This window comes from Diorhabda sublineata, chromosome X (assembly GCF_026230105.1).
Source record: "Diorhabda sublineata isolate icDioSubl1.1 chromosome X, icDioSubl1.1, whole genome shotgun sequence".
Lineage (NCBI taxonomy): Eukaryota > Metazoa > Arthropoda > Insecta > Coleoptera > Chrysomelidae > Diorhabda > Diorhabda sublineata.
This window is the reverse complement of record NC_079485.1, coordinates 16089025-16114989: the sequence shown is the minus strand read 5'-3', so window position 1 is coordinate 16114989 and position 25965 is coordinate 16089025. Positions and strand designations below refer to the sequence as shown.

The window sequence follows — 25965 nt, the reverse complement described above, 5'->3', positions numbered from 1 at the left end:
TATCTCATAAAATTATTTTTTTAGGTTGTGGTTACCACTTAGATCTCTTTGTTCTGGCGATTCTCATCGAAATATGTTCTGTTATGGGTCTACCATGGTTCGTAGCAGCAACAGTACTCTCTATAACACATGTACATTCTCTTAAACTGGAATCAGAATGTGCAGCTCCGGGGGACAAGCCTCAATTTTTGGGTGTAAGAGAACAGAGGGTCACTCATATCTTGATATTTGCATCAATAGGTTTATCAGTATTTTTGACACCTATGTTGGGTCATATACCTATGCCCGTTTTGTTTGGAGTATTTTTATACATGGGCATTTCTTCATTAAAAGGACTACAATTCTTTGACAGGTTACGAATTATGTTAATGCCTAACAAGTATCAACCGGATTTTATGTTTTTAAGACAGGTAAGTTGGACATGGTATGCATTTGTTTAGTAGTTTCAAAAGCTATCTCAAATTTACTGAGGTTTCCAAGGATTTAATGAGTATGCTTTGAATAATTAACTCGTGATTAAATGGAGTCCTAACACAAAAAATATCAATTGGATCGATTGGAATCTCTCACTTTTTGAAAATTATGAATTGAAATAGTAATTATAAATTCTGTTGGTTTCAGGTACCCATCAAAAAGGTTCATCTCTTCACAATCATCCAATTAACCTGTTTAATTTGCCTCTGGATGGTGAAATCTTTCAGCCAGACTTCAATATTATTTCCTCTAATGTTGGTAGTGATGATTGGGATCAGAAAATCTTTAGATTGGATCTTCACAAGACGAGAGCTCAGGATTCTCGACGATGTTATGCCAGAAAATAATAAAATATATCAATTGGATGATGAAGAGGTGGGCTGTGTGAGATATATTTCTAAATTAATTTTAGGTCCCAAGTTGGTGATAAATAAGCAATACATAAAATGCAATCAGATTGCTAAAGAGTTGTAATAATTGGAAAAATATGATGAAAAATGTAATGAAATACTCTATATAGCGTGGTATTTTTCTTATAAAAAGAGTTTATAGTGAACAAATATAAAAAATGGGAATGTTATAATTTATTAAAATACCTAAGTAGAGCACAGGGAGCTGAGTAATTCTTCAAATTCTTAGGCTATGCGAAAACTTCAGAAACATTTTATACTTGCAAACTAGACATTATGTTTACAATTAAATTTTATTTTAAATTGTCAGGAATTTGCAGGTTGGTGTATTTAACGAAAATTAAATATTATTACATCCCTAAGACGATTAATTTGTTCAATTTCCTGTGTCAAAAAACACTGGATTGTGAAAAAATTTCTGCCAGATCTTGACTGTTTTGGGCCATTTATGCAGGAACCGCCAGTGAAATGTGAACATTAATAAAAAATCTAAAAGTTTTGGTTCATTCAATTTTATAAACAAAAGCGTCAAAAATATTAAATTTAATTGTATCAGTGTTAAAATTCCTCACCTAAGCTTCGCGATCTTAACACGACATGTGCGGAATTTCGATTGAACAATTGTACCAATTAAAAAGTCAGAAATTGGCCATAAAAGGCCAGTTCGTCTAATTAATTGGTGAGCGCTAGAAAATTTTTTACCAAGTGTTAAAGTTTCTCAAGGTCATTGAGAAATTTTAGCACCTCATTCACAAAAAAAATTAAAAATCCTACCTATATGCGATCGAAAAGCATTCGCTGATAATTGGTCAGCTTATATAAACATTTGTTCAGTCTTTGGACCGGTTCATTGTATCAGGGCAGTGAGAACCAGGCGAAGTGGATAAAATATTCTTTTATAATTTTTTGAGAAAAAAAACGTATTAATGTACTACTATGAAAGATGTAACGGTGGATATGTTTTTAAACTATGTGAAGGTCAAAGTGCATGTATGGGTTTTGGGGGATGTTTGTTTATCCTAATGAATTTTTTATTTTCAAAATCAAACTATTTCTATCTGACTTTTCGAATTTTTTGCAAGCATTAGATATTTATATTTTGTTGGAATAGATAAGATTTTAACACACTTAAATATATAAAATATGTATATTAAAACTTGAAAATAAAATCGGTATTAACTGGATAACAGAGAAAAGCGTCCAGTTATATTAAAACAGAATTAACCATAACATCACAATGATATTATTTAACAAAATGTAATTGTTTGAAACTAAATTATAATAAATTTATAAGAAATTAAAATTTACGGTAATTTGTTAAGTGAATAAAATATTTCTAATTTAAAAAAATTTAGTGTATATAAATTATTATAAAAGCTGTTAACTATCATCCCCCAAATCCCATGCATGCACTTTGACCTTCACGTATTTTCAGAATATATCTTATTTCTTTGTCCACTATTACATATTTGTTAGCAGTACATGTCTAAGTTCTTTTTTTTTTTCAAAAAAACCCCGTCTGGTTTATAGTAAAGAGCTGTGTGTAAATGCTCACCGGCCCAAAGCAAGCGCGTTACGACAATGATAACATTTTCTAGCGCTGAACAATTAATAAAACCAACTGACCTCTTATGACTAATTTTTGACCTTTTAGATAGTACAATTGGTCAATCGAAATTCCGCTCCTCGCCTATAATATGTTGGTGGTGTTCGCTACCGTCAAGCAATTAGAACTTCCCCTGAAAACACATTACATTATTTTAAAATACCTCATCTGTGAAAGCCCATCCAGTGCGACGAGGCAACTAAAACACCAGTTATCTGAACGTCCAAGTTGCTTCTCTCAAATCGTTTCACTGCTGAACACTGAATCTAAACAAGCTAATAGTTCATTCCACTAAATTTTCATCGCAGTTCATGAAATGGAAAAGTCTATTGAAGAATTTGATTTTCCTTAAAAATGCTTGTCCTCTATATATTTTTCATGAGCAATCTTTGCTCATTCATGCTTTACCTCTTCAATAAATTAATTTTAGTTTGGACCATATTTATCCAGATTCAATTACAGTGTTCATACTAGCTACCTTTTCTTCATAAAATTCTGTGCTATTTAATTTTCTTTGTTTCTACATGGTAGTCCAAAGAAGAATAATTTCAAGAGCTGATAATATCTTCAAAAATAAAGGTAGTGCTTTGTGTACATTTTTTAAGCACCTAGAAAATAAGAAACACTTTAAAGGGGCGAATGAAGAACTTTATTTCTTATGTCACCCTTTTAGATTAAAAACTAGAAATTCTTCGCGACTTAAAACATAATTTTCTAGGAAAGGGATTGTTATGATTTTGGAGTTCATATTTGAAAAGTGTAAAAAATCTGTCCCATAAAATTTGGGATGAAAAGTGAGGAATATAAGATCACTTTTTTTGATTACTGGAATATACCGGTAGGGTTTAGATAAATTGTGATATCTATCTAATTATTACAAGCATACCGTTTTTAAATAATTGAAAATTGGAAAAATGTGATATAACAACCCATGCAAAACCTCCTGTATGCACATGGAGTAGGATAGGTGGTGGAAAGAAAGAATTATTCTCATGTCTTATAATTAGTTTCAAAAAATATAATCTGTAATCAAAAACGTTTAGCACATATTTTTAAAAAATTAAATTGTTAATTTAACCCTATAAAGGGTTTTTCTCCCTTATTAGTCAATGTACATGAAGCAGAACCCACAGATTTCTAAATTAATGTACATTATTCTGGACAAAGTAAATGATTTAATTAAGATCTGCAATTTTTTCGCTGACCAGTGTAATAGTTGATTTTTTCAAACTCTATAAAAACTGAAATGGTATTCCACAAATTTATAGTACAAAAAAAATATATTTAAAATAAAATAGTAAATTGTTTATATTTTTAATCTGTATTATAACTAATGAAGTGATTAGGACAATTTTTAACATTTGGAGAGATTTGTGAACATATTGTTTTATAAAAAGTACGTTATTATCAAATCCTCCCCATGTTATCAATGGTGTATTATGTATAGTATCAAACTTGTATTATTTTTGAGGCGAGAACTAAATCATACGTAGAATATCAACACGCATTTCCATTTTTTTATTATTATATTATAAAAAATGGTTTGCTTTTATTTCTTTAAAAACTTTTGAAAAAGGGCCAAAATTTGTTGTTATTAGTTGTCAAATAATAGATTTTTTGTTCAATCTGGTTCCAAAAAGTCAATAACAATCTTAATTTGTTGTTATTAGTTGTCAAATAATAGATTTTTTGTTCAATCTGGTTCCAAAAAGTCAATAACAATCTTAATTTGTTGTTATCTGACAGTAACAATAACTAAAAATAAGATAATCCTTGCAAATTGGAAACTTGTCCGGATTTAATCCCATCAGAAAAAGCAAAAAAGATAGTTCCCAACAAATACCGTCCGATCGCTTAGTTCTAGCCATTGCCAAGGTCATGGTATAGTTTTTAATCAGCAAATATTGAGTCTGCTAATATCATCAGCGACCATTATATTAAAATATGGAGAATCCAGAGTCAGACTTAATATATTGAAGACATTTCACAAGGTTTGGCATGCCAACCTTCGAAATAAGTTAGGATAGTATGGTTTGTCGTCTTTACTGATCGACTGGCTTAGTAGCTTTCTCAAAAACCGATCCACCCAATTCGGTATCGATAGAAATATCTCAGATACATTTGAGGTCAACGCTGGTGTTTCCCAGGGATGCAGCTTGTCACCCACTCCCTTTCTTCGGTACATCAACGATCTACTCGACAAAACTGCAAACCTGATCTGTAGCTTCGCCAACTGGTGTCGTCGTTCAAATCAGATGATCCAATAAACTCGGGTAAAACCCAAATCCGTAGACGGCAACATATCAACACCATCAATACCGATCTTTTGGAGTAGAATGGAAGCTATTTGATTGACTTTAATGCAACAAGACTATTATCGCTTGTTGGGTATTGATGTTGGGAGCAAGATGTTCTGGCAAAGTCTCGTGGCCGAATTTGCTGGGGCAGTTTTACAAAAATTTGGATTCCTCTTTAAGACCAAAAAGCCATATACTCCGCTACTGATGCTCTACAAGGACCATATTTGTCCATCTTTGGAGTATTGCGCGCATATTCGGAGCTCAGCTCTCAAGTATACCCTGAGGATGCTCGACTCAATACAGAAGGAAGCAATTCTACTTATAAGCGATCCAGAGTTGACAGCTTAGAACATAGAAGAAAGGTCGTCGACCTGACTCTGTTTTATCGATACTACTGCGACAGATACTCTTTCGAGTTATCGATTATAATCCCTCCTATCTACAAGACGTGCTCGACGAGCAGACGTTATTGCGCTGTTTGTCAATTATTCATTTAGTTATAATTTTGCTCTTTTTATTCTATATTCTATGTTCGTTCCACTTGTTTCCACTTTGTCAAAAATAACTCCTAGATATTTATGGTTCTCACATCTCGTTATAATTTCCTTGTTTTCTATTTGTATATCAGTTGTATCCTCTCCTTTACAAAAGAACTGTGTCTTTTCTACGTTCATCTGCAGTCCTCATTTTCGATATTCTTCCTTCTCTAAAGAAAAAGTTACAACTTAGCAGCACAAAGCACCCAAAAACTCTAGTCTATCTATACTATCTAGTCATTCGAACTGAATATTAACTAGTCCAATACACCCGAAACTGTTTATTGTAAGTAAATATATGATCTGGTTTGGATGTGGGCATTGTGGGGCAGTAAACAGTGTCTACTATAAATATCATCAATGGTTCCAGAAATTGCAGCTATCCGATAGCTTTAATTTTTTCTACACTATCATAAATGATAAACAAACTAGAATTTTTTGGACTGGCATTTTGTATAGATAAGCTAATGATTAAATTGATTAAGATTTAATTCTCTGCAATATTTCAATTGTGATATTATTAGCATTGGTTCAATTGTATTTGTCTAATATTTATCTTCAAATTCAGTGCCTTTTCCATTAAAGTAGTAGCTTAATTCACTTGTATTCAAGATAAAGAAATAATTGATGCAAAATTTTATATGCTTGAATATACATGTATATTTGATTGTATCTTGAGGTCCTTGTCAAAATTTTCATTTAACAATTAATTACTATTTCCTCATTTGTAAATAAAAGTTTTCACTAGGCGCTTTTTGCTAAATTAATTGAATAATTACTTAGGTTTCTTATCTGTTTTGTCAAAATATTACAACTACCTTAAACTGTTAGATTACAATTCAGTTTTCTGTTATATTCTATGCTAAATTATGAAGCATAAGAACCAAATTTTTGACCAGTGCTTCAAGCATTTACAAGGATCATTTTAATAAGCTACTTACACAAATGTTATGTTTCCAGTTGTTATTTTTTCTGCAATAACTTGGAATTCTAAATGTGATAAATTGTCGTTACATATCTTATAACTATTTCATTTATATTTTATAGTTCTATTTATTTTTCAATAAATTACATTTATTTTTTTTTATTTATTTTGTTTTTTTTGTTCTCATCATACGTCACCACAAAAACGTAAGTAAACATTACACAAGTTTTATTCGGAATAATTTTTGCACCAGCTCACACTGTAACATATAATAAAGTGTGGATCATCTAAACAGAATAAATTCCCCTTACTGCGATAAAAAATGTTTATATTAATTAAATGAATTTTACTAACATTAAATTGTGCATTAGCTAGTTTTGTTGATTTGATATACAGAAGCAACAAACCTAAAAAAGACTTGGAGAATGAGTGAATTACTTATAACTTGTTCTGAGCAGCACAACAAAAATCTCATTATTAGCACTGAATGCAACTAGAAATATCTAGAATTAATTCATTGATAAACAGGTGCAAAACAACAATTAATAAATAAAAAGCATAGCATTTACTTCACCATAACTTTAACAATACAATGAGAAACAACTAAACGACGAGTGCTAAATACTTAGCGAAAAGTTCGAATTTCATTATGTTATTGGAATCGCTGTGTGTTATTATTTTGTTTACTTCCTAATATCCATACTTTTTTCAGCGTATTGTAGTAAATTTCAGTTGTTTATATGCTGTTAGTTATTGTGTTCATAATAAAAATGAAAATTTATTAGTTATTAAAGAGCAGCTAGAAAATAAACCAAAAAGCAAGCGTTTCAATCTGAAAGGAAGTTATTTTCAGATTTCAGCTAAAAAATCAACTCAGGTCGTACACATCGCTGTCGAAAGTCTCTAGCAAAAAATCTGTAGCTCCCATTCTTTTTCTAATTTTAGCATCTCAAAGCACTTAGTCTTAGCTTTATAATGAGTGTCTATGTCGATATTTAATCATTTTTTTTATAAATAAATAATATCTAACAAAGAAAATCTTAAACAATGAAAAAAGGTTATAATTAACAGTAAAGAAAATACAGGCTTAAATTTTTCAAAATAATAATTTTTTTGAAATTAGCCTATTAATATTTAATGTTCTCTCCTCTTGCTCTAATGACAGCCTCCAATCGCTTTTTCATGAATGGAATAAGTTTTTCTATATTTTGAAGTTAATACATTTTGCTGTTTAGTTTTTTTGCCAGTGACTTACGATTGCAAGGGGTGTCGCTTGAGTCGTTTTCTTTACTCACTAGCACTAGCAATATTCAGTATTTTTACACAATTTTTATCTCATTTTGTTAACTTATTAATAATCAAATGAAAATACCAAGGTTCATTTATTGATTTATTCACATACAAACTTTTTTTATATTTAGTACCAATGGATTTTTATTGTACAGACTAAGTTCATTTATTTATTTAAAAATGTTATTACTTTCAATTAGCCCAACACTTGTTGATAATAGAGGTTTCTAACTATTTTTCAAGGTAATTTCAACTGGAGCTCTCATGCATTATACTAATATACTGAGTTTATTTTGGTTTGGTTTATCCACACAGCACCGAACTTAACATGCTGTTTTTATACTCTTTTGTTTTCATAACCAGTTTCTTCATCTCTTTCAATAAATAAGTTCTGTTTTAGTTCAATCTCATTAATTTAATCAGTACTTAAGAGCACATACAAGTTTACTGCGAAAAAAAAACTGTTGAAATCCTGCATGAGTATTCTGCTATCCCTGTCCTTATTTATCTCATTGTTGTTCCAGGTTTTCTATGTTTTATTATAGGTTTATTGTATAATTGCTTCATTAAGTTGCTTTCTTAACTTGAAGAACAATTGCTTTACTTTTGTATGTGTACAGTTTGGTTGACTAACTTTCTTTATTGATAAGTTTCAGAACTCTGAACTCAATTTGTCCAGTCACTGTACTCTTGCTATCCATCAAACTGTTTTTTTACTTTAAGGTTAATTGTTTTTTATTGTATGTACAATTTTAAATATGGTTGACTGGATTTGTCTTACCCTTCTTTCAGTTCCAAATAATACTTCTACGCTGAATTTTTTCAGTAACGGTACTGCTTCTGTTATTCTCCTCTTTATATTTGCAACGAACAACAATCCTAAAGTCAATATTATGTTTGATAATTGTCTATAAGTAATTAAAATGTGATTTCAATGTTGCCTAAGTGGTAATCCAACTGTACCAATATGGGTGCGCTTATGCTTTTCTATAAAAAAAGGCTGCTTCTTCATAAAATAACTTGGTACCATTTTCAGGAAAGATCGGGAAAAAATCCAATAGAGCTCCAAAAAAAATCTGGAAATTTGAAAATTCCCTTAGCCAACGGAAATGTTATGAATATACCTTTATCTGCAATTAATATTTCCGAAGAAGTGGATAAAACAGGTATATGGAAACATGTGAATGATTGCCAAAGTCAAGAAAAAGTAAAAAAGAAGAGTCCCAGGAGTAAAACGTGAGTATTATATTGAAACCACCATATTTCCACATTGGAATCAACAATTATAATAATTATGTAATGAACAAACGGAAGCGGAACAATACAAAGTTTTACCTCTATTAAAATTTCAATGTTTTCAAATGAAATAATTTGAAGTACAATAAACATATCAGCTGGGTTGAGCATATAAGAATCGTTTCAAACAAGATCAAGTTTCCCTTATAGACTTGAACCAAAGGCAGAATTCATTTAAAAAGTTTAATTCTTGAGATACTAATTATATAGCCAAACCGAAGAAATGTTTGTGAAGAAATCAGTGAAAAGGGACATATATAGAAATAACATATTTCTCATACATTGTTTTACCATTATTTTTACTCCTCTCAAACAATTTTTTATTATAGTAAGTTTAAAAAGAAGAAACCTGGACGAAAAGAGGAAAAAATTATTAAAGATGAAAAGCTGGAGAAAAGACTGTCGACTTGTCAAGAAGAAGAGGACGAGGGTTTCATCATAAAGGTGACAGACACGTCTCTTCATATTTAAATTTAAATATACATTAGACATCAACACAGTATACACTATTTCATATAAACTGTAAGTAGAAGCTAATTATAATCATCATAATATCAAAACTATTTCATATCTTTCTCTTACCATGGTTTTGAACTAGAAGAATTAAAAAAAATTGAAAATCCTTCATTTTTAATTTAACAAAACTTAGTTTTATTAAAAAGCTGAATTGATATTGACTTGACTTCGTTCCAAGTAAATTATAATTACAAAAAATTTTCAAGTAAATAATCAATATTTCTCTAAAATTTTATACAATTCCTCATTTCTGGGTTATTTCAAAAAATCATTGCGTGCCCCCATTGTTTTGTTCACATTTTGTTTTTAAATTGAAAAATATGTTTTTTCTTTTTTTATAAATATATACATTGTGAAATTTGGTTATAATGAGATCCAAGGTTTTAAAACACCACAAATTGTTTTTCTTGTATTTAATTAAACTATTACATGTACATGAGTACTTAGCTTCAATTGCTTATAATAATAATAATAATAATAGCATTCGTGATCGTGGTCGTCAAAGTAGTTGTCGTGAGTGCCAAGTGAAGCACTCGTTGAAAAGACTTGATTATAAAAAAATTGAAAGTATTAATACGATCTTAAAAGCACCTTGAATCCAAAAAAACGGCAGAGAGCTTTATAAAGTTTTGATTTAAACAAAACAATTAGGACATGCGATAAAATTAAAAGCTTAACAACAAAATTTTATTTCATTTTTCAGAATCCCTAAATAAACTCATTAGATGAAACGTGGAGGAGGTCCATATTCAAATCATATGACTAACGACTAAATTCATCCATTCCAGTATTATATCAACAGTTTTTTACATAAAAAATATATTTTAATACCCTTGATACGGTTTCCTTTAAAAAACATTTAGGTAATAGAGAAATTAGTTAAATATAGTCAATGTATTAGTTTTCTTTTTCTATATCTTATGTCTCAAAAATCTATGGATTTGTGTATGTACTATAATCTGGCCTGTCGGTATTGAGAGCAATAAAAACGCGTGATCGGTTCATGGGATGCTAGTAGTACCTTTTATAACGATTCGTATTGGCTGAAGCAATGTCTGAGAAAGTCAAGTTCACACGCACGTTATATTAATTTATTATTATTATATTCTAAAAATTTTATATTAATAATTATTTTAAGCTTCTGTTTTATTAAGTTATTTATTTACTTTGATAAAAATTAAAAATTAAACTACATTTCTAACATGCACTTTTACAGTAAGAATTATGTGACTGTATAATAGCGCATGTTAAACATGTACTTTAATTTTTATTATTCTTTAATATGTGGTATTATAGTTATGTTATACATTGACTATCCTCTATTTTAAAATAAATTTTATTGTTAAAAGTGGCTGTGATATTCATGGAACTAAATTTGAACTGTCTATTTACGTTATTCAATCTGAAGAACAATCATTTCTAAACGCGTCATTGCTTTAATACTTTTAGAATTTTGACAAAATGCATCTGAGGATACAAAGCATAATAAATATTTATTATTTATAAAAACTGGAGCGATTTTCTTTTTTTTTATTACAATATTCGCATCAACCGTATACTGGTTATTAGAGATTTAGTAAAGATTAAGTATTTAATCTATGAATAATTGTTAAATTAATTTTATGATAGAGACCTGTTTAAGGTAATTTTTAAGGTAAGTAATGTTGTATTTTGGTCCTAAAATTTCACGTATTGTTCCGAGTGGTAGATTTAATGATGATCTTTCTGAGTTAAGAGATGGACATTCTGCGATTATGTGTTTTATAGTTAATTTGCAATTTCAGTTGCTACATTTTGGTTCGGGCTTCGCATCAAATAAGTAGCTGTGCGTCAGTCGCGTATGGCCTAGACGCAGACGTATTAGAAGAACTTCATCTCTGCGATTTTTCGGTAGTATTGACCATGGTTTTATTGAGTCTTTCACTTCACGAAGTTTGTGTGTGGATGTTGACCATTTGATCTCCCATTCATTGAACACTTTACGCTTTAAGATTGTTTTAATATCGGTAGTAGTTAAGGAGCGATTTTCCTCATTGCAACCAAGTTATTGTTTTTATTGTAGTTGCAATCTGCAATCTTTTGAATAGTGTGGGTAAAAAAATATTTCAAGACTATAATGTTTACATATTGGATAAAAGTGGCACTGTTTTTAAATTCCACCAATAAAACGCTAAGACGACAAGAGTCACAATGAAAATGGAATGTGATCATCCGAGTGAGTAAGGCAATCCAACATGTCCGCTTTTTTAGAAATAAAATGTGGGACATTGATAATTTAATGGAAAAACAAGTGGAACCTCTAATAATAAAGAGTCGTCCTCGTCGGAATCAGATTCCGATTTAGATTAAAATAAAAATTCATCCGCCCTTATATCCCTCTCAACCACCTTTTTTGAAAACAAAGAATTTATTCTGGAAAGGACCTTGTGTGTTTATAAAGATTATTATTATTATTTATATCGTTTTGTATGAATTTATTTTATAACCTTTGATACGTATTTGAATAAAACATATAGCACGACATTTCTTTCTTAGATATTACTTTACAGTATTAGGTACCCTTACATTTTTATTTAATATACCATAAATTTGAAAAACCGTCTAGCTATTTAAGGTTAGGGAAAACAAAATTACGATTAAAATAATAATTTTATATATTTATAGATACTTTGAAAAAATCAAGACAACGTGTGAAATATGTAGGTATAACATTTAGTAGTTAACTAAGTGAACGAAGATTTTAATGTATGAATGCTATGAAATTGATAAATAAAAGTATTATTTATATGATATGATATTAAAATAAAGTATTTAAAATTCTAATAAAAATGTTAGTTTGAAAAAAGTATTTAAAATTCTATTCAAATTTGCCAATAAATACCTTTTAGTGTTGTGTATGGTGTGATTCAGGCTTACAATTTCTCTCTCACGCACTATGCACGTGATTACTCTCTGTAATGAGCGGTCATACTATAGTTAATAATCACTTTAAGCAATTTTGAAAATTAGCTTTATTTTTTTTTTCAAATTCCACTGAAAAATTCACAAAAAATCCCAAACGTTTTCTTGCTTCTAGTCTTTTAGTTGCTTGTTTACGTCTGCTGTTCAAGATTTTCAATCGTAACTTGAAAAAAACAATATGTATTTAATATCTTAGACCGAAATTTGTTATATAATATTTGTCCTCAGCGAAGGTTTTTCAAAGATTTTATGGAAAAGGCTGTAAATATATCAAAATATTCTGTACATTCGCATATCTGTAGGTTTAACTTTGGTATTTGTATTACCATTATATTTTATAAACAATATTAACAAATATGTGTAAATAAAATAAAAAACAATATAAGAAACAATTTTGTTTGATTAGTGGGTTTGAAAACATCCTTTTGTAGTTCATAATACAGGGTGGCTCAAATATAAACCGGAGTTTTTAAATAAACTGCGAAAAATTTAATATCGTAAAAGTGGATGTACTGGATGTTGGACTGGTCTGTCACGAAGTGCAGCGGTGTATAAAAACTCATTTTGGGAAACCAACGCAGTTCTGTACGCGATATGGTTAAAGAATTGGCCACCAGCGTAGGTTATATTGAGGCGCGCTAGTTAAAGCGAATGTTACTCTTTCAGCGAGGATTCATTGCGGTTGACTTACTCATTGAACAACGAACTGTGAACGCGCAATATTATTATAACCTCTTAAAACATGGTGAAAACTGTTTACCTATGAAAACGACGTTGGAAAAATTGCTGAACACAATTTTTGCAACTGCAAAAAGGGATGCAGTGTTAAATGTGGTTGCAAAAAAGTTGGACTGTTTTGTTCTCTGGTATGTACACCTTGTCAAGGCCTGTCGTGCTCTAATATTGAATCACCAACAGTGGAGGATCCGTTTAATTCCAACGAGGCGACATAGGATATATTGTGAAATTTCTGGAACCGTTGGTGATATTCATACTGAGCATACCGTTTACACCACCACTCACAATTACACTGTCTGATGCGCGTTTTGATAACCAAGTAATCGTTTTCAGAGATCGAAACGCGCGTCAGATAGTGTAATTGTGAGTGTTGGTGCAAACAATGTGTTCAGTATATATTCTATAGTTATTCACTTTTAAAAAATCGATAATATAATTGGCGCAGTCAGTAGTATCGCGAAAGAGTCCGTATGATGGAAAGAACTTTTTGAAAACTAAAATTGAAAAAAATCGAAAGCATTCCTGGACCACCAGGTTAATCTAGACATCATTCTGGAAATAAAACACTTGAAGTTTCATCCTGTCAGTTTTGAGGAAGGAAATTAATCATCACAATGCTGTATGCAATAACTGTACGCGTATGGTGAAGGGTCAGTAATGACATGCGAAATCATTAACTTGGAGGGTCACACCAATATAGTGCTAATTCAAAAAGGTTGGGTCACACATTGTTGGCTTATTAAAATCATAAGAGGTACCTTTCTCTTCTTTTGTACGAGATAACTTATTCTCTTCATGCAAAATTACCTTGAAGAGATTGAAATCTAAGCACTGGTATGGCCTGACCTTAATGTAATAGAGCCTTTAAATTCGCTTATAAGTTATCACTCAAATGAAATCATATTCAAACAATATAGCTATAGCTATAAAGTTGTCGTTGAGATAAAAAAAATGTGCGCTATTAAAATAGGTCCTTTTAGTTTATTCTATTTTTCTAGGGAGTGTACTAACAATAAAACAATTTTTTTTTAAATAAAATATATTTCAAGAAATTCTATTAACAAATAGCAAAAAATAAATTATTCTGCTACTGTTTAATAAAAGTAACATAATTTGCAATAATCTGTATAAACTGCTGTCCCACTGTTGGTCATTTATTTCAAACTAGAAGAACTTGCTCCAGAAATCAGAAGTACTGTATGGATGTCCACTGGGCTGATTATTTTTAGGTTTGGTAAATATGTCTTTTTCTTTTTCATCTATATTAACAAAATTTTCTGATACTTCCTCTTTGCCATATTTATTCTTTTTTTTTATTACACAGTATTCTTTGTTTCCAATTTTATGACATACTGTAGTTTCTTCATTGCCTTCATTATCTCTAGTGGTTCTATGAGTCTCTATAGACTGAAATTCAATGAAATTAAGTTGTGATTTGACAAAAGTTATTAAGTACATACCCCATCAGGATTTTGTATGGTCCTTATGGATTGACTAGTTCCAAAGAAGAAGCTTTTAGGTTTCTGCTTCTCATAAGGCATAACTTCATTGCCAAATTTTCCCTCCAATACTTTACTTACATTTCCATTTTTCACACTGAAATTAAATTACATAATAACTGAAATCAATTACATAAACTATAATAAAGCTTACCTTTCGTCCAAATCTCTATCAACCATATCAGAATAATTTTTTACTGGTTTCTCATAACCTGGTTTTAGAAACTGATCACGTAAATTTTCAGGATTTTCACTGGGTCCACTTGGAGGTGTTTGTGACCAATCATCTAGAGGTGAATTTGGAATTCCAACTGAAAATTGAGCATAAATAGATTTTAGAATATTTGATAAATAGACTTACTTGAAAATTCACTATTTCTATATAAGCCAAATATTTTCAGGACATCACTCAACTGTTGCTCAAAATATCTGTGCATTTGTATGGGATCCGAGAGCACATCAAAGCTTCTTCTGCTAAAAGGGTCCTCAGAATAAAAATCATTACTATCATAATCACTCACTCGAGGGTCTTTTCTAAATCTGAAATATTTAAAACACATATATATGAGGATGTACAAACTTTCTAGAAAATACTAATTAAGATATTATTGCATCATATTGTTGACATTAAAAACTACTTACTGATTATGATCCTCATTACGATCCATCCCAAATACTTTTCGAAAAAGATCCATGTATATTACTAATAATTTATCCTTTTAATAATTTGAAAACTTCTGCTTTGACATTAAGTATTTTTAAAACACAAGAATTGAAATATTACTAGGGACGTGCGATATATTAAGATCAAATTATCTGACACTGTTCTTTTATCACTGAATTTGATTTAGTTATTCAAAATATTATTTTTCCTTAGTTGATTAAATTACCATATTATATATTATAAATAACTTGGTGAGTATTCTAAATAATATATATTTTCATCAGAAACTACTATATTAATAATTTCTTTTTTATAATTAACATCTGATAGGCAACCAATATTACAAGATTATCCCATTTCACAGCAAAATTTAAAAATTGTGCTTAAAAAATGTTTTCAATTGTTTTGATACACTATAAGGGCAAAACGATTGAAATATTTTGAATGTATTTTTATATCATAACTCGAAACGAATCGTCTATTATCCAATGAACTACATACTATGTCAGGAGCTTCACTTATATCAATTGACAGACACCCAGTGACAAGTACTGTTTGTCAAGTTGACGTTTAAGTTTGACAGTATACCTCAGAGTGACAAAAAATTGTGTATTGTTAATATTTAATATTTTCTTTAAAAATGGTGAGATATTTTCATAATGTCATGTGAACTCATGTGATATCAGAATATAATTGTTTTTAGTCATTTCAAGACAAAATTTCAGCCCTAATGGCACGGCCCGGTCAAGATCCAGTAGCAAAAGACGATGTACCATGGTGGATGAAATTTGCTGGAAGAGGAGTTGGCACCTTCGCAGGATTTGGTAAGACAGTTTTAATCCCTCATAATATATTAGTATAATAAAAATTTCTTTATAATACATCAAGAGTCGTGAACTTTGTTATACTGTTAGATCGAATACAAGATTGATTGTTATTATTTTGTTCAGATTTGAATGAATTCACTTACACTATATTGTCATTGGTAGATTCTATACAGTTTTTAATATAAGAAGTTCATAATTTTACACATTGTTTTGTGATTTAATTTTTTTATTTCCAGAAATAAAAATCTATGTTGCTTTATTTTTCTTATCCTGTATTCTTTCAGTTGCTATGTTTTTGGGGGTATGGGTATGTGTGACAATAACTGTAGCAAACCTATTTGCTGGTCTATGGCAAATTTTTGCTGGATTCTTATTGGTTTGCTGTGAAGCACCATGCTGTTGTATGTTTGTGGAACATGTACAAAAATTAGCAGATTTTATTGAACATAGACCATATTGGAACAGGGCCGCTGCATATGGATTGTAAGTTTATGCATTTGTTTCATTATTTAAATAATCTATTATGACCTAATAAAAATGAACAATTTTTTCAGTGAAAAAACCTAATTGTAAAATAAATATTCATGTTTTTTTATATATGGGCTGATTATATTAGTTGAGAAAATTATATTTGTAGATTGGCTTTGCCTCCTTTAATTTTGAATTTTGGAATTTTTACTGGTTTTGGTTGTGGATTAATTTTGTTAACTGCAGTGATATATGGTATGATGGCATTGGGGAAAAAGTAAGTAACTTCTCTTAATCTCTTTATTATTTTTATTTATATTAATATTAATTTTACAAGTATTTTTTTATTGGGTACTAATGCTTATTTTAATAAATCTAGAAATATATATGTTATATATGGCGTTAAGAAGTGGGATTATAATTACACTTGAATATTTTTTTAATTTATTTATGCCATTTATGTCAAAGATTGAGAAAATGGAATAAGTGAGATTATTTTTGAATTGTTGTATTTCTTCAAATCTTCATACATGTTTGTTCATAATTGATTCCTTACAATTATAGTAGCATTCCATTTTTTAAAAATGTGCTTCACTTTGAATGGTTTTGTATATCAATTCAATATTTAATGAGTCCTTGACAATTTGGACATTCTATTGAATAGTGGTGGCTAATCTACTTAATAATACATATTTAAAAATTTCTGAAGACTATTTTTGATATAATCCCATATAAATTTTTAAGTTGAGGGGGTTCAATTTTTGTATAACTAATGAATGTGGTTGTGGGTTAGCTAATAAGATACATAATTTGAATTAATCTCAATTAATGTAAATATTCATCAATTAACTATTTCACTTTAATTTACACTTTCGCCGAAAATTAGAGGCTCTAGGGAAGATATGGCAGCAGTTGCCTCGCCCCATATGGTAACTTCTCCAACTGGCATGGGACATACAGATCATCACACTACTCTTATGGAGGATCCAGATGTTTGGCGTCCAACATAAGCTACTAACAGATTTGTGTAATTAACAATCATTTTTAGTTCATTTGCATGATCGCATGACAATTGGCCAAAGATGATTTCTTCTTTTTTTATACTATACAAGGTGTTTCAAACAAAACCAGAAATTTCATTGAAAATTTTATGATAAGAGCCAGTGAACATTTGAACTTGAATGGATATTTTCAAGTTTTAGATGTTGACTAATTTATTCATCAATAGAAGTTTACTCAATACATGCTATTATAGTTCTCTAATTTTCCAACTTTAACAAGTATAAATGAAACACCCTGTGTATTTATCCAGAGTAATACCTAACATGCAGTAATTTGGTTTCCCAAAGTGTTTTTCTTTTGTTTTTAGACTAATTTATTGCTTATCATCTTGAATTTAGTATTGGAAATTTGGTCGGATCTGATTTCATACTCAAGCAAATCCAGGGTGCGACAGTCAATCCTGTATTTTTTAATTGGCCTTGAAAAATAGACAGATACATTTTTCAAAATTTTGTTGTTTATTAAAAAGCTTTGACTAAACGTAAGTGAAATTAATCAATATTTAAAAACAACACTGGTCAGATGACGTCCCTCCTGCTGAGGAAATCTCAGTATTTCTAATTGGATTTGTTCTTTGAATTCTTAAGCTGCATGTTGACTTAAATATAGAATAACATTTCCGAATACCCTGTGTTAATTGTAACAGACTGCCCCCTTTCATTGAAAAAAAAAATGAGCCTATGATTCCCGATTAGAACATGACACACCAAACTGTTATCTTGGCTGAGTGGAGAGATTGTTGGTGAATTTTATAAGAGTTTTGATCATTACAGTACTTGAAGTTTTGTTAGTTCACAAATCTCGAGAGATGAAATGTGCCTCGTTACTAATCCAAAGGTTGTGGACAAGCTCATTTTCTTCAAAAGTGCCCAAAAACGTTTTGCAGAATTGTCGTTGAGCAGTAAAATTATGTTTGTTCAATACCTGAATCATTCGAATTTTGTAAAGGTAATAGTGCAAATTTGACCTAAAGATCCTTTGGGCAGACTTGTTGGAAATTCCAAATGCGACATTTTTCCAATGCGCTAACCTTTGTGGGCTTCTTCCTACAGCAACCCTCACCCTTCCAACATTCTCAGGACTTCGTACTGCCACTTCTTTTGCTCATTTTTTCATCAATATTTTCAAAATTTGTTAAAATTACACTAGACACTAGCTGATTCCGATTAACTTCAAAATAAGTACGAAAACGACACTGAATTACTATATAGCTATCTGCTTGGTAAAACGCTTTCGCAGCAAACTCAGTGTTGTTTTGACCACTTCCTAGTTATCCACAGCCTTTCAAAAGTTTAGGATTGACTGCCGCAGCCTGTATATAATAATCTTATTCTTATATAATGATATGATACCTTTAACAATTGTATTATGAAAATGTTTTTAATACAGATCAAATATTGATCTTAGAAAAATTTAAATCAAATATAACTAAAGATGAAAATAAGTATTCAGATTTCTTATATACATCAAAAAATCTTGTTCCTATAACCGTATGAAACAGATATAATGGTACGGTAGGAACATTTGGTGGGGAATGGGATGTTGTATTTGGCTATGTACTTTATCAAATCCTACAGTTTGATCAATGTGTCAATTCTCTTATTCGTTTATTTTTTGGGATTAAATATATCACAGGTGTAAAAGTAGAGAGAATGTATCTTAGTTCAAACCCTTTTATAAACTTTATAAGTTTGAATGCTAATGTATTGTAATAAACAGCCCTTACTAATAATAGCATTATAGATTAAATTTTCAGATTCTTTTATCAATATCTGATGTATGTAATGAGTAATAACGTTAATTTTCTTGCTTTTACTCATGATCTAGAATAATCATTAAAATGGACATCAAATTAATTGCCATTTGGTCAATAAAGGAATTGAACATACATTTACACTACCACTGTACCAACAATCACAATTACACTGTCTAACGCTCGTTTCAATAATCAACTTATTGTCTTCAGAGACTGCAAGTAAACTAAAAGCTAATAACTTGACTTACCTGTTTTATACTGAATTTTTCCACAAATAAATCTTCTGCGAAAATTAGATCCAGGAGGAAACGGCTTATTTGTGAGAAAATTCAAGTTATTATAGGTTTTAGGTTACCTTCTGTCTCTGAAGACTAGAACTTGGTTATCGAAATGCACGTCAGACAGTGTATTAGTGACTGTTGATGTAATGGTAGTGAAAACAGTGTATTCAGTATAAGTATCACCAACAGTTCCAGAAATTATAACTTAGTTGAAAAAGAAATTTGAAAATACCTCCAAAAGGAAATGCTTGAAAAGCGAAATTAATAATTACTAAGAATAGTATCAATATGTGATTTTTTCTTGCTTTCTCTTATTGGTGATCATTCTGGGCAATATAATTAAATTGTATTTTCATGAATATATTGTAAAATATTTTTTTATTTAGGGCATCAGCTGATGAGATGCGACAAGCAGCGCGAGCCGAAAATGCAGTACCACCTACCAATACGCGCTCGAATCTTGTCGCACATGCGCAGCCGATCAGTTTTACGGGCACGCCGGTTTTTGACAGTAACGTGTAGACGTGTCTACGAACCGACGTCGTTCCAATTTTCTATTTCCTCATCTAGTAATTCCCCTTTCCTTCCTATAAGTAAGAGTTGAATATTGACATGTGGAAATCTGAGTACTACGATATAAATATATTGAATTTGGGAATTTGATAACTTTATATAAATTTATTTGCTACATTATCAAACTGAAAACTTTGGAAAATGCATAAAATTCCTAAATTATGACATTATTTTTTTGACCAACACTTCAATTCTTCTTTGGTTTAGGGTTCAGGTGTCGGGGCCTTTAATATTTTTATTATGTCGAACTCTTACGTCGTGCAGATTAAAAATGCTTAGAACAGTAGTTTATTTTAAAGTACAGAAGTTGTTATAAAATTTTTGGAGTTGCGATGATAAACACAAAATGCCCTTGTAGGTATAATCATAATAGTATTTAAATTTCTACATATCAATTTATAAATTTTCAATTTGTAGATACATGTGTATTAATAAATAGCTGTATAATATTACTGTAATTTTTTTGAAAATTCATATACTACAGTTAAAGATCACTAAAAAAGAATGGTTTATACAGCAACTTAAGGCTCAAACGAATTTTATCATGTGCTCATATTTTAAATGGGTTAAATGTCGATGTTATCCGTTGCTGTATAAAATGTAACAATCTGGCTTTTTGAATAGCATTAATCAGAAAATTATCTGCTAAAAAATTTATTATTAAATAATTATTTAGGATGATTCATTAAATTCCAGCCATTCGTTTTATATTGTGTCTTAATTTTAAGTATGTTATTATTAAACATAAAACCAAATCAAAAACTGTTTGAAAAATAATTTTATTGAAGATATAATTGAATTATCTTCATTAACGTTTTAGTTTAACAGCTTCAATTGGATTTTATTGTTTATTATAGCAAAGTTTATACATATTGTGATATAATTTATTATTACTAGGTGATATATTTTATCTTGCACCATTTCTAATAAAATACAAAGTTACCTCGATTTGACTCCAAATTACAGTTCAAAAGTGTGATATAGAATTTGTGTGATAATGTGAATAATGATTTCCAAGAAACTAAGGCTAACCTTCAATTAGAGTGATATTGAATTTTCTCAACTTACTGACTCTATACATTCATTTTTATATGCATTTTCCTCAGTTAGTTTATTTTGGTATTTGTAATGTCATTTACTGTAAATACTTAGTTTATTCTTTTATGCTAAGAACATTGATGGGAATAATTTTACTCTTAGCAAGTAATGTTATCCCTTTTAAAGCATTTCCCTTAGACAGCTAACTCGACAGTTTTTTAAAAATGAGATTTTCTCAAGATTAAATATCAGGAAAAGGAAAAATTCACTAAGACTCCTCAGGACCCTTAGTTAACAAGATAAACTGTTTCAAAAACAAAAACGTTGCTTGATATTCTAATGCATCATTTTGAAAACATATTATAGAACTGTCAAAGATAACGTGTTAGCTCTAAGGTATAACCAAACCAATCTAAGACATTCGGTGATCCAAATTGTCTATAATTTTGCTAGTCTCATTAATTTTGCCACATACCTCGTACCTGATCAAGAAAGAGCTTGATACAATGACAAGTTTTGTTTTTGTGAACAAAATACTATGATTTCCATTTGCTTAGTACAGATTTTTCAATTTGTACAAAGAATCTCATTGGTTTTCATAAATTAACATGCTCTTTTGTTGATCTTATTCTTCCTTAATAGTCCGGGAGCCAGGTGATAATTCGGTTAATTATTTCTTTTTGAAAGTTAATTGGTGATATGCATCAGAGAGTTATGTAATAAAGCCGAAATTCATTCATTTCCTCCCAGCTGAAAATGTGTAAGCTGATTGTTAATATACTGCTGTGATATATGACAAAAATCGGCTAGCAGTAAGTCGAGGAAAACCTGATGCAATAGATGCTTCAGCTTAACTCCTAGGTAATAACATCCAAAATATCAGCTGACGGTTTTCCACCGAGATATAGCCAGTTGACTTATATATTTATTCACATGTACATATAAGGTAGCATCAATAAAATCTTTAATTGAGAGGAAATCACTGAAAATATAATTTTTTTTTCATGTTCGAGGCGCCAATTGACGTAAAATACACATAGTATAGTCAGCTGATTATTTGTTTCCTCGAGATATTGGAATAGCTACAGTTTCACAATTTTTTAGTTGGGAGGAAATGATAATGCACTTTGTCACATTCTATTGTTTTATACAACCATATTCTAAATGGTATCTACTTTATGTGCTTAATTTCTTTATTAAACTTTTTTTAGCTCAATTTAAAAAAAAATGTCATTATTGACACTTTTATCATTGTTTTAATCTATCATTGTTTTATATATCCTTTTAGTTGGAAAATGTCATATAACAAAGAGAAGTAGCAGTAGGCCAATTAAAGAGATTGCAAGAAAGTTGAAAACATCGAGAGGAGAAACTTGGATAATTAGCTTATCATGAACCCGATAGTACGTTAGTACTATATATATTTACAGAAAAAGTTCAAATCGAGGTATCCTATTATTTTTCTATGAGACATTACATATTCTCAACTATTGGATCCATTAATTCCAAATTATCTTCTACGATATATTTTTGTAATTAAAGTTTAGTTTTTATTAATAACCGTTTCATCTGTTGGTGTAGTATTTTTCACAATCTAAGAAATTACCTTTACTACCGAAACCTATATAAAATTCGATAAGACCCAAAAGTTGTAAATTATTGGTAGAGTATTGTGCAGAGTCGCACTATTGTGTTATAATATCTGGCTTTTTACTTTATAGTTTATATTTAAATTTGAGTTACATTGTTATATAATTGGGTTTACCGTTCGCGGGTGACGTTTGACGTTCATAGCTCATTCTACATCCTATTGATAAACTTTACATTGCTGCCATTGAAAATTTTGTTATTCTTTTTGACGGGTACTGCTTTTTGTTTTCGTGATATTGTTGTTTGAAATCCTATATTTATGGACGATATTACAGAAAATAACGAACGACCCATATTATGACAGGTGTATCATGAGAGTTGTACCAAGTCTCATATTTGTAAATTATATTTCGGTTTCTCAATCTAGCAGTATTTATTGTTTCGAGATATTCTATTATGAGTTTGTGCAAGTGCTGCGACTCCATTATAACTTGCTTTTCGTTTATTCTTTTGCATAAAAACCCCAAACGACGTACAGTATGCCGCAAAGTTGTAGTGGAACAATTAATCTCACCATAAGGTTTCTGGAACAGTCTGCAAGTGATAATCACGTTGGCACTTTTTGTTCTGCATGCATTCCATGAAGATTAAAAGAAATAAATGCACTTTGGTGCACTATTGTCTTTTCGTGTTTTTTAAGGAGGTATCTACTAACAATTTTTCAAACTGTAGTTTCAGGAATTCTCATTAATGAAAAGTATATTTCGTGACTTCACTTTACTAACTTTAAGTAAATATTTTTAACTATCATTTTTACCTGAACAGGCGAATATTTGCTCTGTTTGATCTACATTATAAGAGATACTATCGAACTATATGATACACACTGTTTCATGGCTCGAAATGAACTTATACAAAGTCGTTGGGACCATACATAATCCGACCCTGTTAAAGTCATGTTTAAATATAAGGGTATTCTATTCTATTGCATTTCATGTATTAACTGGAGACTTTTTTAGATCGTGAAAAATTCTATAATTTCAATTAACTTCAATTTGTTGTGATTTATGAAAGTTAAGATATTCTATTTAAAAAAAAAGTTATAACAAATACAAAACCGTATTTCGTTATTAAATCATATCTAAAAGACTTTTCAATACAAATTCAATTGTAAAATTGATTTGTACAAAAAATATGTTTATGTATGCCAGCAGATAAAACTTAAATCATTGTTTATGATTTTTTTTAAATAATATAATGGCTCATTTATGTCTGTTTTATAGAAATTCTCATCTCTTTATTTACCGCGAATCGTTTATTTTCTAAGATGACGTAATAATAAGGAAAAATTATATACAGCGATAATCTTTGAATTTCCATTGTTATTTATAGCATTATGTTATTCAAATTGAGTCTGATAACATATATCAAAAAAAGAAAAAACCTCCAACTTAAATTATTTAACGTTTCCCTTGGTAATTATCTTATCGAGGTTCTACTGTAGTAAAACAATAATGGAAATTCGTTTAATTGAAATTCTCTCAGTTTTAATGACCGTTTGGTTATTTTAACTATGCTTTTACGTCATTTTGCAGTAATAATGAATGGTAAATATTATAGCATCCATCGAACTTTTTTGTTCTTATATGATTAGTATATATTGGTCTGATCTATTAAAGACTGTATATTTGAATATTGGTAGATTTTTACATCCAATACGTATTATTTTAGTTTAAATTATATTTTTGCTCAATATATTTATTTGGTTGCTCTTGTAGGTATAAATAAAGTAATTAATAATGTTTTAAATGTATTCCATTTTTGAAAATAGCAAAAAAAAACATCATTCCGATGACTGTGGTTAATAGTTTAAAAACCGTAACCCTATAGAAAGTAGTGCTTCTTTTAGTTGAATTTGTCCAGCGTGTAAGCAAGAATATTCAGGTGTAGAAGATTGGTAGCTGAAAAAACATATCACAAAGTGAGTTCTATAGAGATTATTCATAAATGGAAGTCAAATATGCCAAAAATATTTAATTAAGTAGTATTGGTATAAAGAGCAAGTTGTTTTTCTTTAATCAGAAGTGAGATCAGGAACTGAACAATTTGAATCAGAAAGAGATCAAAACCAGCATAATTTGATTAAGAAGTGTATTTCCCAAGAGTTACATCACTGTGACCAACACTTATTTGAAAGAAATTGTTTCAATATTGTGCTGCTAGTCAAGTTGAAATTATTTTAAAAAATAATGTACAATCGGTATATTTATGAATCTTACATAGTAAACAAAGTATACAATTGGAATTAACATTTCTGTATACTTTTGAGTCATTCTGTATGTTAATTATTGTGAATATAATATTTTATATCCGCTATTTACGTATATTATTTTGTATAGTGATAAGAACAAGTCTTAAAAATATTTAAAATGTTTTCGTTACCTTTATTGAAATCCAACTTGAAATAGGATAATATAGTGAATATTCTTTTGTTGAAATTGTTTATTCATGTGTTGCAGCAATAAATAAAATTATCTTATATTAAGACAATGTTTGGTTTCTTCTTCTTTTCTCTTAATTCCATAAAAAACATTTCAAATAATTAAAATTCAATCTGATACCTGGAATAGATTAAAAGCTTCAAATTTGTAGTACTTCCAGGCAGTATGGAATAATAATAAACTAACATGTTTTGCAACACTGTACAGAGTGTAATTAAATTTTTGATAGTTAAGCGTCATAGGTACTACAAAATAATAATTGAGTGTGCATTATATATGCAATATGTTATCAATGATATAGCACACTGTTCTAATCCGAGCTTTCGAATACCTTTTCTAAAAATAGAACACTATTTATTACTAAAACATCAACAGGTAATATCCGGCTCGAAGGACCAGACAATGTAATTGTAACTTTAGATCTAGTTCAGTATGAACATTATCAACGGGTCCAGAAATTTCAATTTTGCATTTTTTGAGCACTATTTACTACTAAAACACCAACAGGTAATAATCGGCCCGAAGGACCAGACAATGTAATTGTAACTTTAGATTTAATTCAGCATGAACATTATCAACGGGTCCAGAAATTTCAATTTTGAATTTTGAATTTTCTGAGCACTAAAAACCCCAACAGGTAATATCCGGCTCGAA

At 29.8% G+C, this 25965-nt stretch overlaps 3 protein-coding genes across 11 annotated transcripts in view; 2 read left to right on the top strand and 1 right to left on the bottom strand.

Annotated features, from left to right (window-relative positions):
- The window catches only part of LOC130451567 (sodium-driven chloride bicarbonate exchanger), a 46698-nt gene extending 33995 nt beyond the window's left edge, over positions 1-12703 (top strand). For 6 of the 8 annotated variants that reach the window (XR_008910750.1, XR_008910748.1, XR_008910753.1 and 3 more), the window contains 5 exons: positions 25-410; positions 622-849; positions 8578-8777; positions 9167-9359; positions 10057-12697. Coding sequence is in view for 2 of the 8 variants with exons in the window: in XM_056790665.1 (XP_056646643.1) it covers positions 25-410; positions 622-849; positions 8578-8777; positions 9167-9281; positions 10057-10065 (938 nt within the window). In the remaining 6 variants the exon portion in view is untranslated. Of the gene's footprint in view, positions 1-24; positions 411-621; positions 2658-8577; positions 8778-9166; positions 9360-10056 lie in introns of those variants that run through there. The other 2 variants (XM_056790665.1, XM_056790666.1) reach the window with 2 other exon arrangements.
- A 1370-nt stretch (positions 12704-14073) lies between these two features.
- On the bottom strand, positions 14074-15367 carry LOC130451566 (uncharacterized). The gene is made up of 5 exons (XM_056790663.1): positions 15194-15367; positions 14913-15091; positions 14706-14862; positions 14513-14648; positions 14074-14459 (listed from the first exon to the last, which is right to left on the bottom strand). The coding sequence occupies exons 1-5, from the start codon at positions 15244-15246 to the stop codon at positions 14217-14219; spliced, it is 768 nt and encodes a 255-aa protein (XP_056646641.1). The 5' UTR covers positions 15247-15367; the 3' UTR covers positions 14074-14216.
- A 410-nt stretch (positions 15368-15777) lies between these two features.
- On the top strand, positions 15778-25355 carry LOC130451565 (calcium channel flower). Of its 2 annotated transcripts, XM_056790662.1 has the most exons (6): positions 15778-15858; positions 15919-16039; positions 16327-16525; positions 16680-16787; positions 17397-17537; positions 19996-20132. In XM_056790662.1, the coding sequence occupies exons 1-5, from the start codon at positions 15856-15858 to the stop codon at positions 17518-17520; spliced, it is 555 nt and encodes a 184-aa protein (XP_056646640.1). In that variant the 5' UTR covers positions 15778-15855; the 3' UTR covers positions 17521-17537; positions 19996-20132. The 2 variants fall into 2 exon arrangements, with proteins under 2 accessions (XP_056646640.1, XP_056646639.1); XM_056790661.1 differs by lacking the exon at positions 17397-17537 and having other exon boundaries at positions 19996-25355.
- Positions 25356-25965: the final 610 nt, after the last annotated feature.

Excerpts from the sequence above, each read along its gene's own strand:
- LOC130451565 (XM_056790661.1), top strand. Across the intron at positions 16,526-16,679 it reads AGGGCCGCTGCATATGGATT|ATTGGCTTTGCCTCCTTTAA; the intron begins GTAAGTTTATGC and ends TTATATTTGTAG. Across the intron at positions 16,788-19,995 it reads ATGATGGCATTGGGGAAAAA|GGCATCAGCTGATGAGATGC; the intron begins GTAAGTAACTTC and ends TTTTTTATTTAG.
- LOC130451566 (XM_056790663.1), bottom strand. The coding sequence starts at position 15,246 with ATGGATCTTTTTCGAAAAGTATTTGGGATGGATCGTAATGAGGATCAT. Across the intron at positions 14,863-14,912 it reads TAGAAATAGTGAATTTTCAA|TTGGAATTCCAAATTCACCT; the intron begins GTAAGTCTATTT and ends CTCAATTTTCAG. Across the intron at positions 14,460-14,512 it reads CCATACAAAATCCTGATGGG|TCTATAGAGACTCATAGAAC; the intron begins GTATGTACTTAA and ends ATTGAATTTCAG.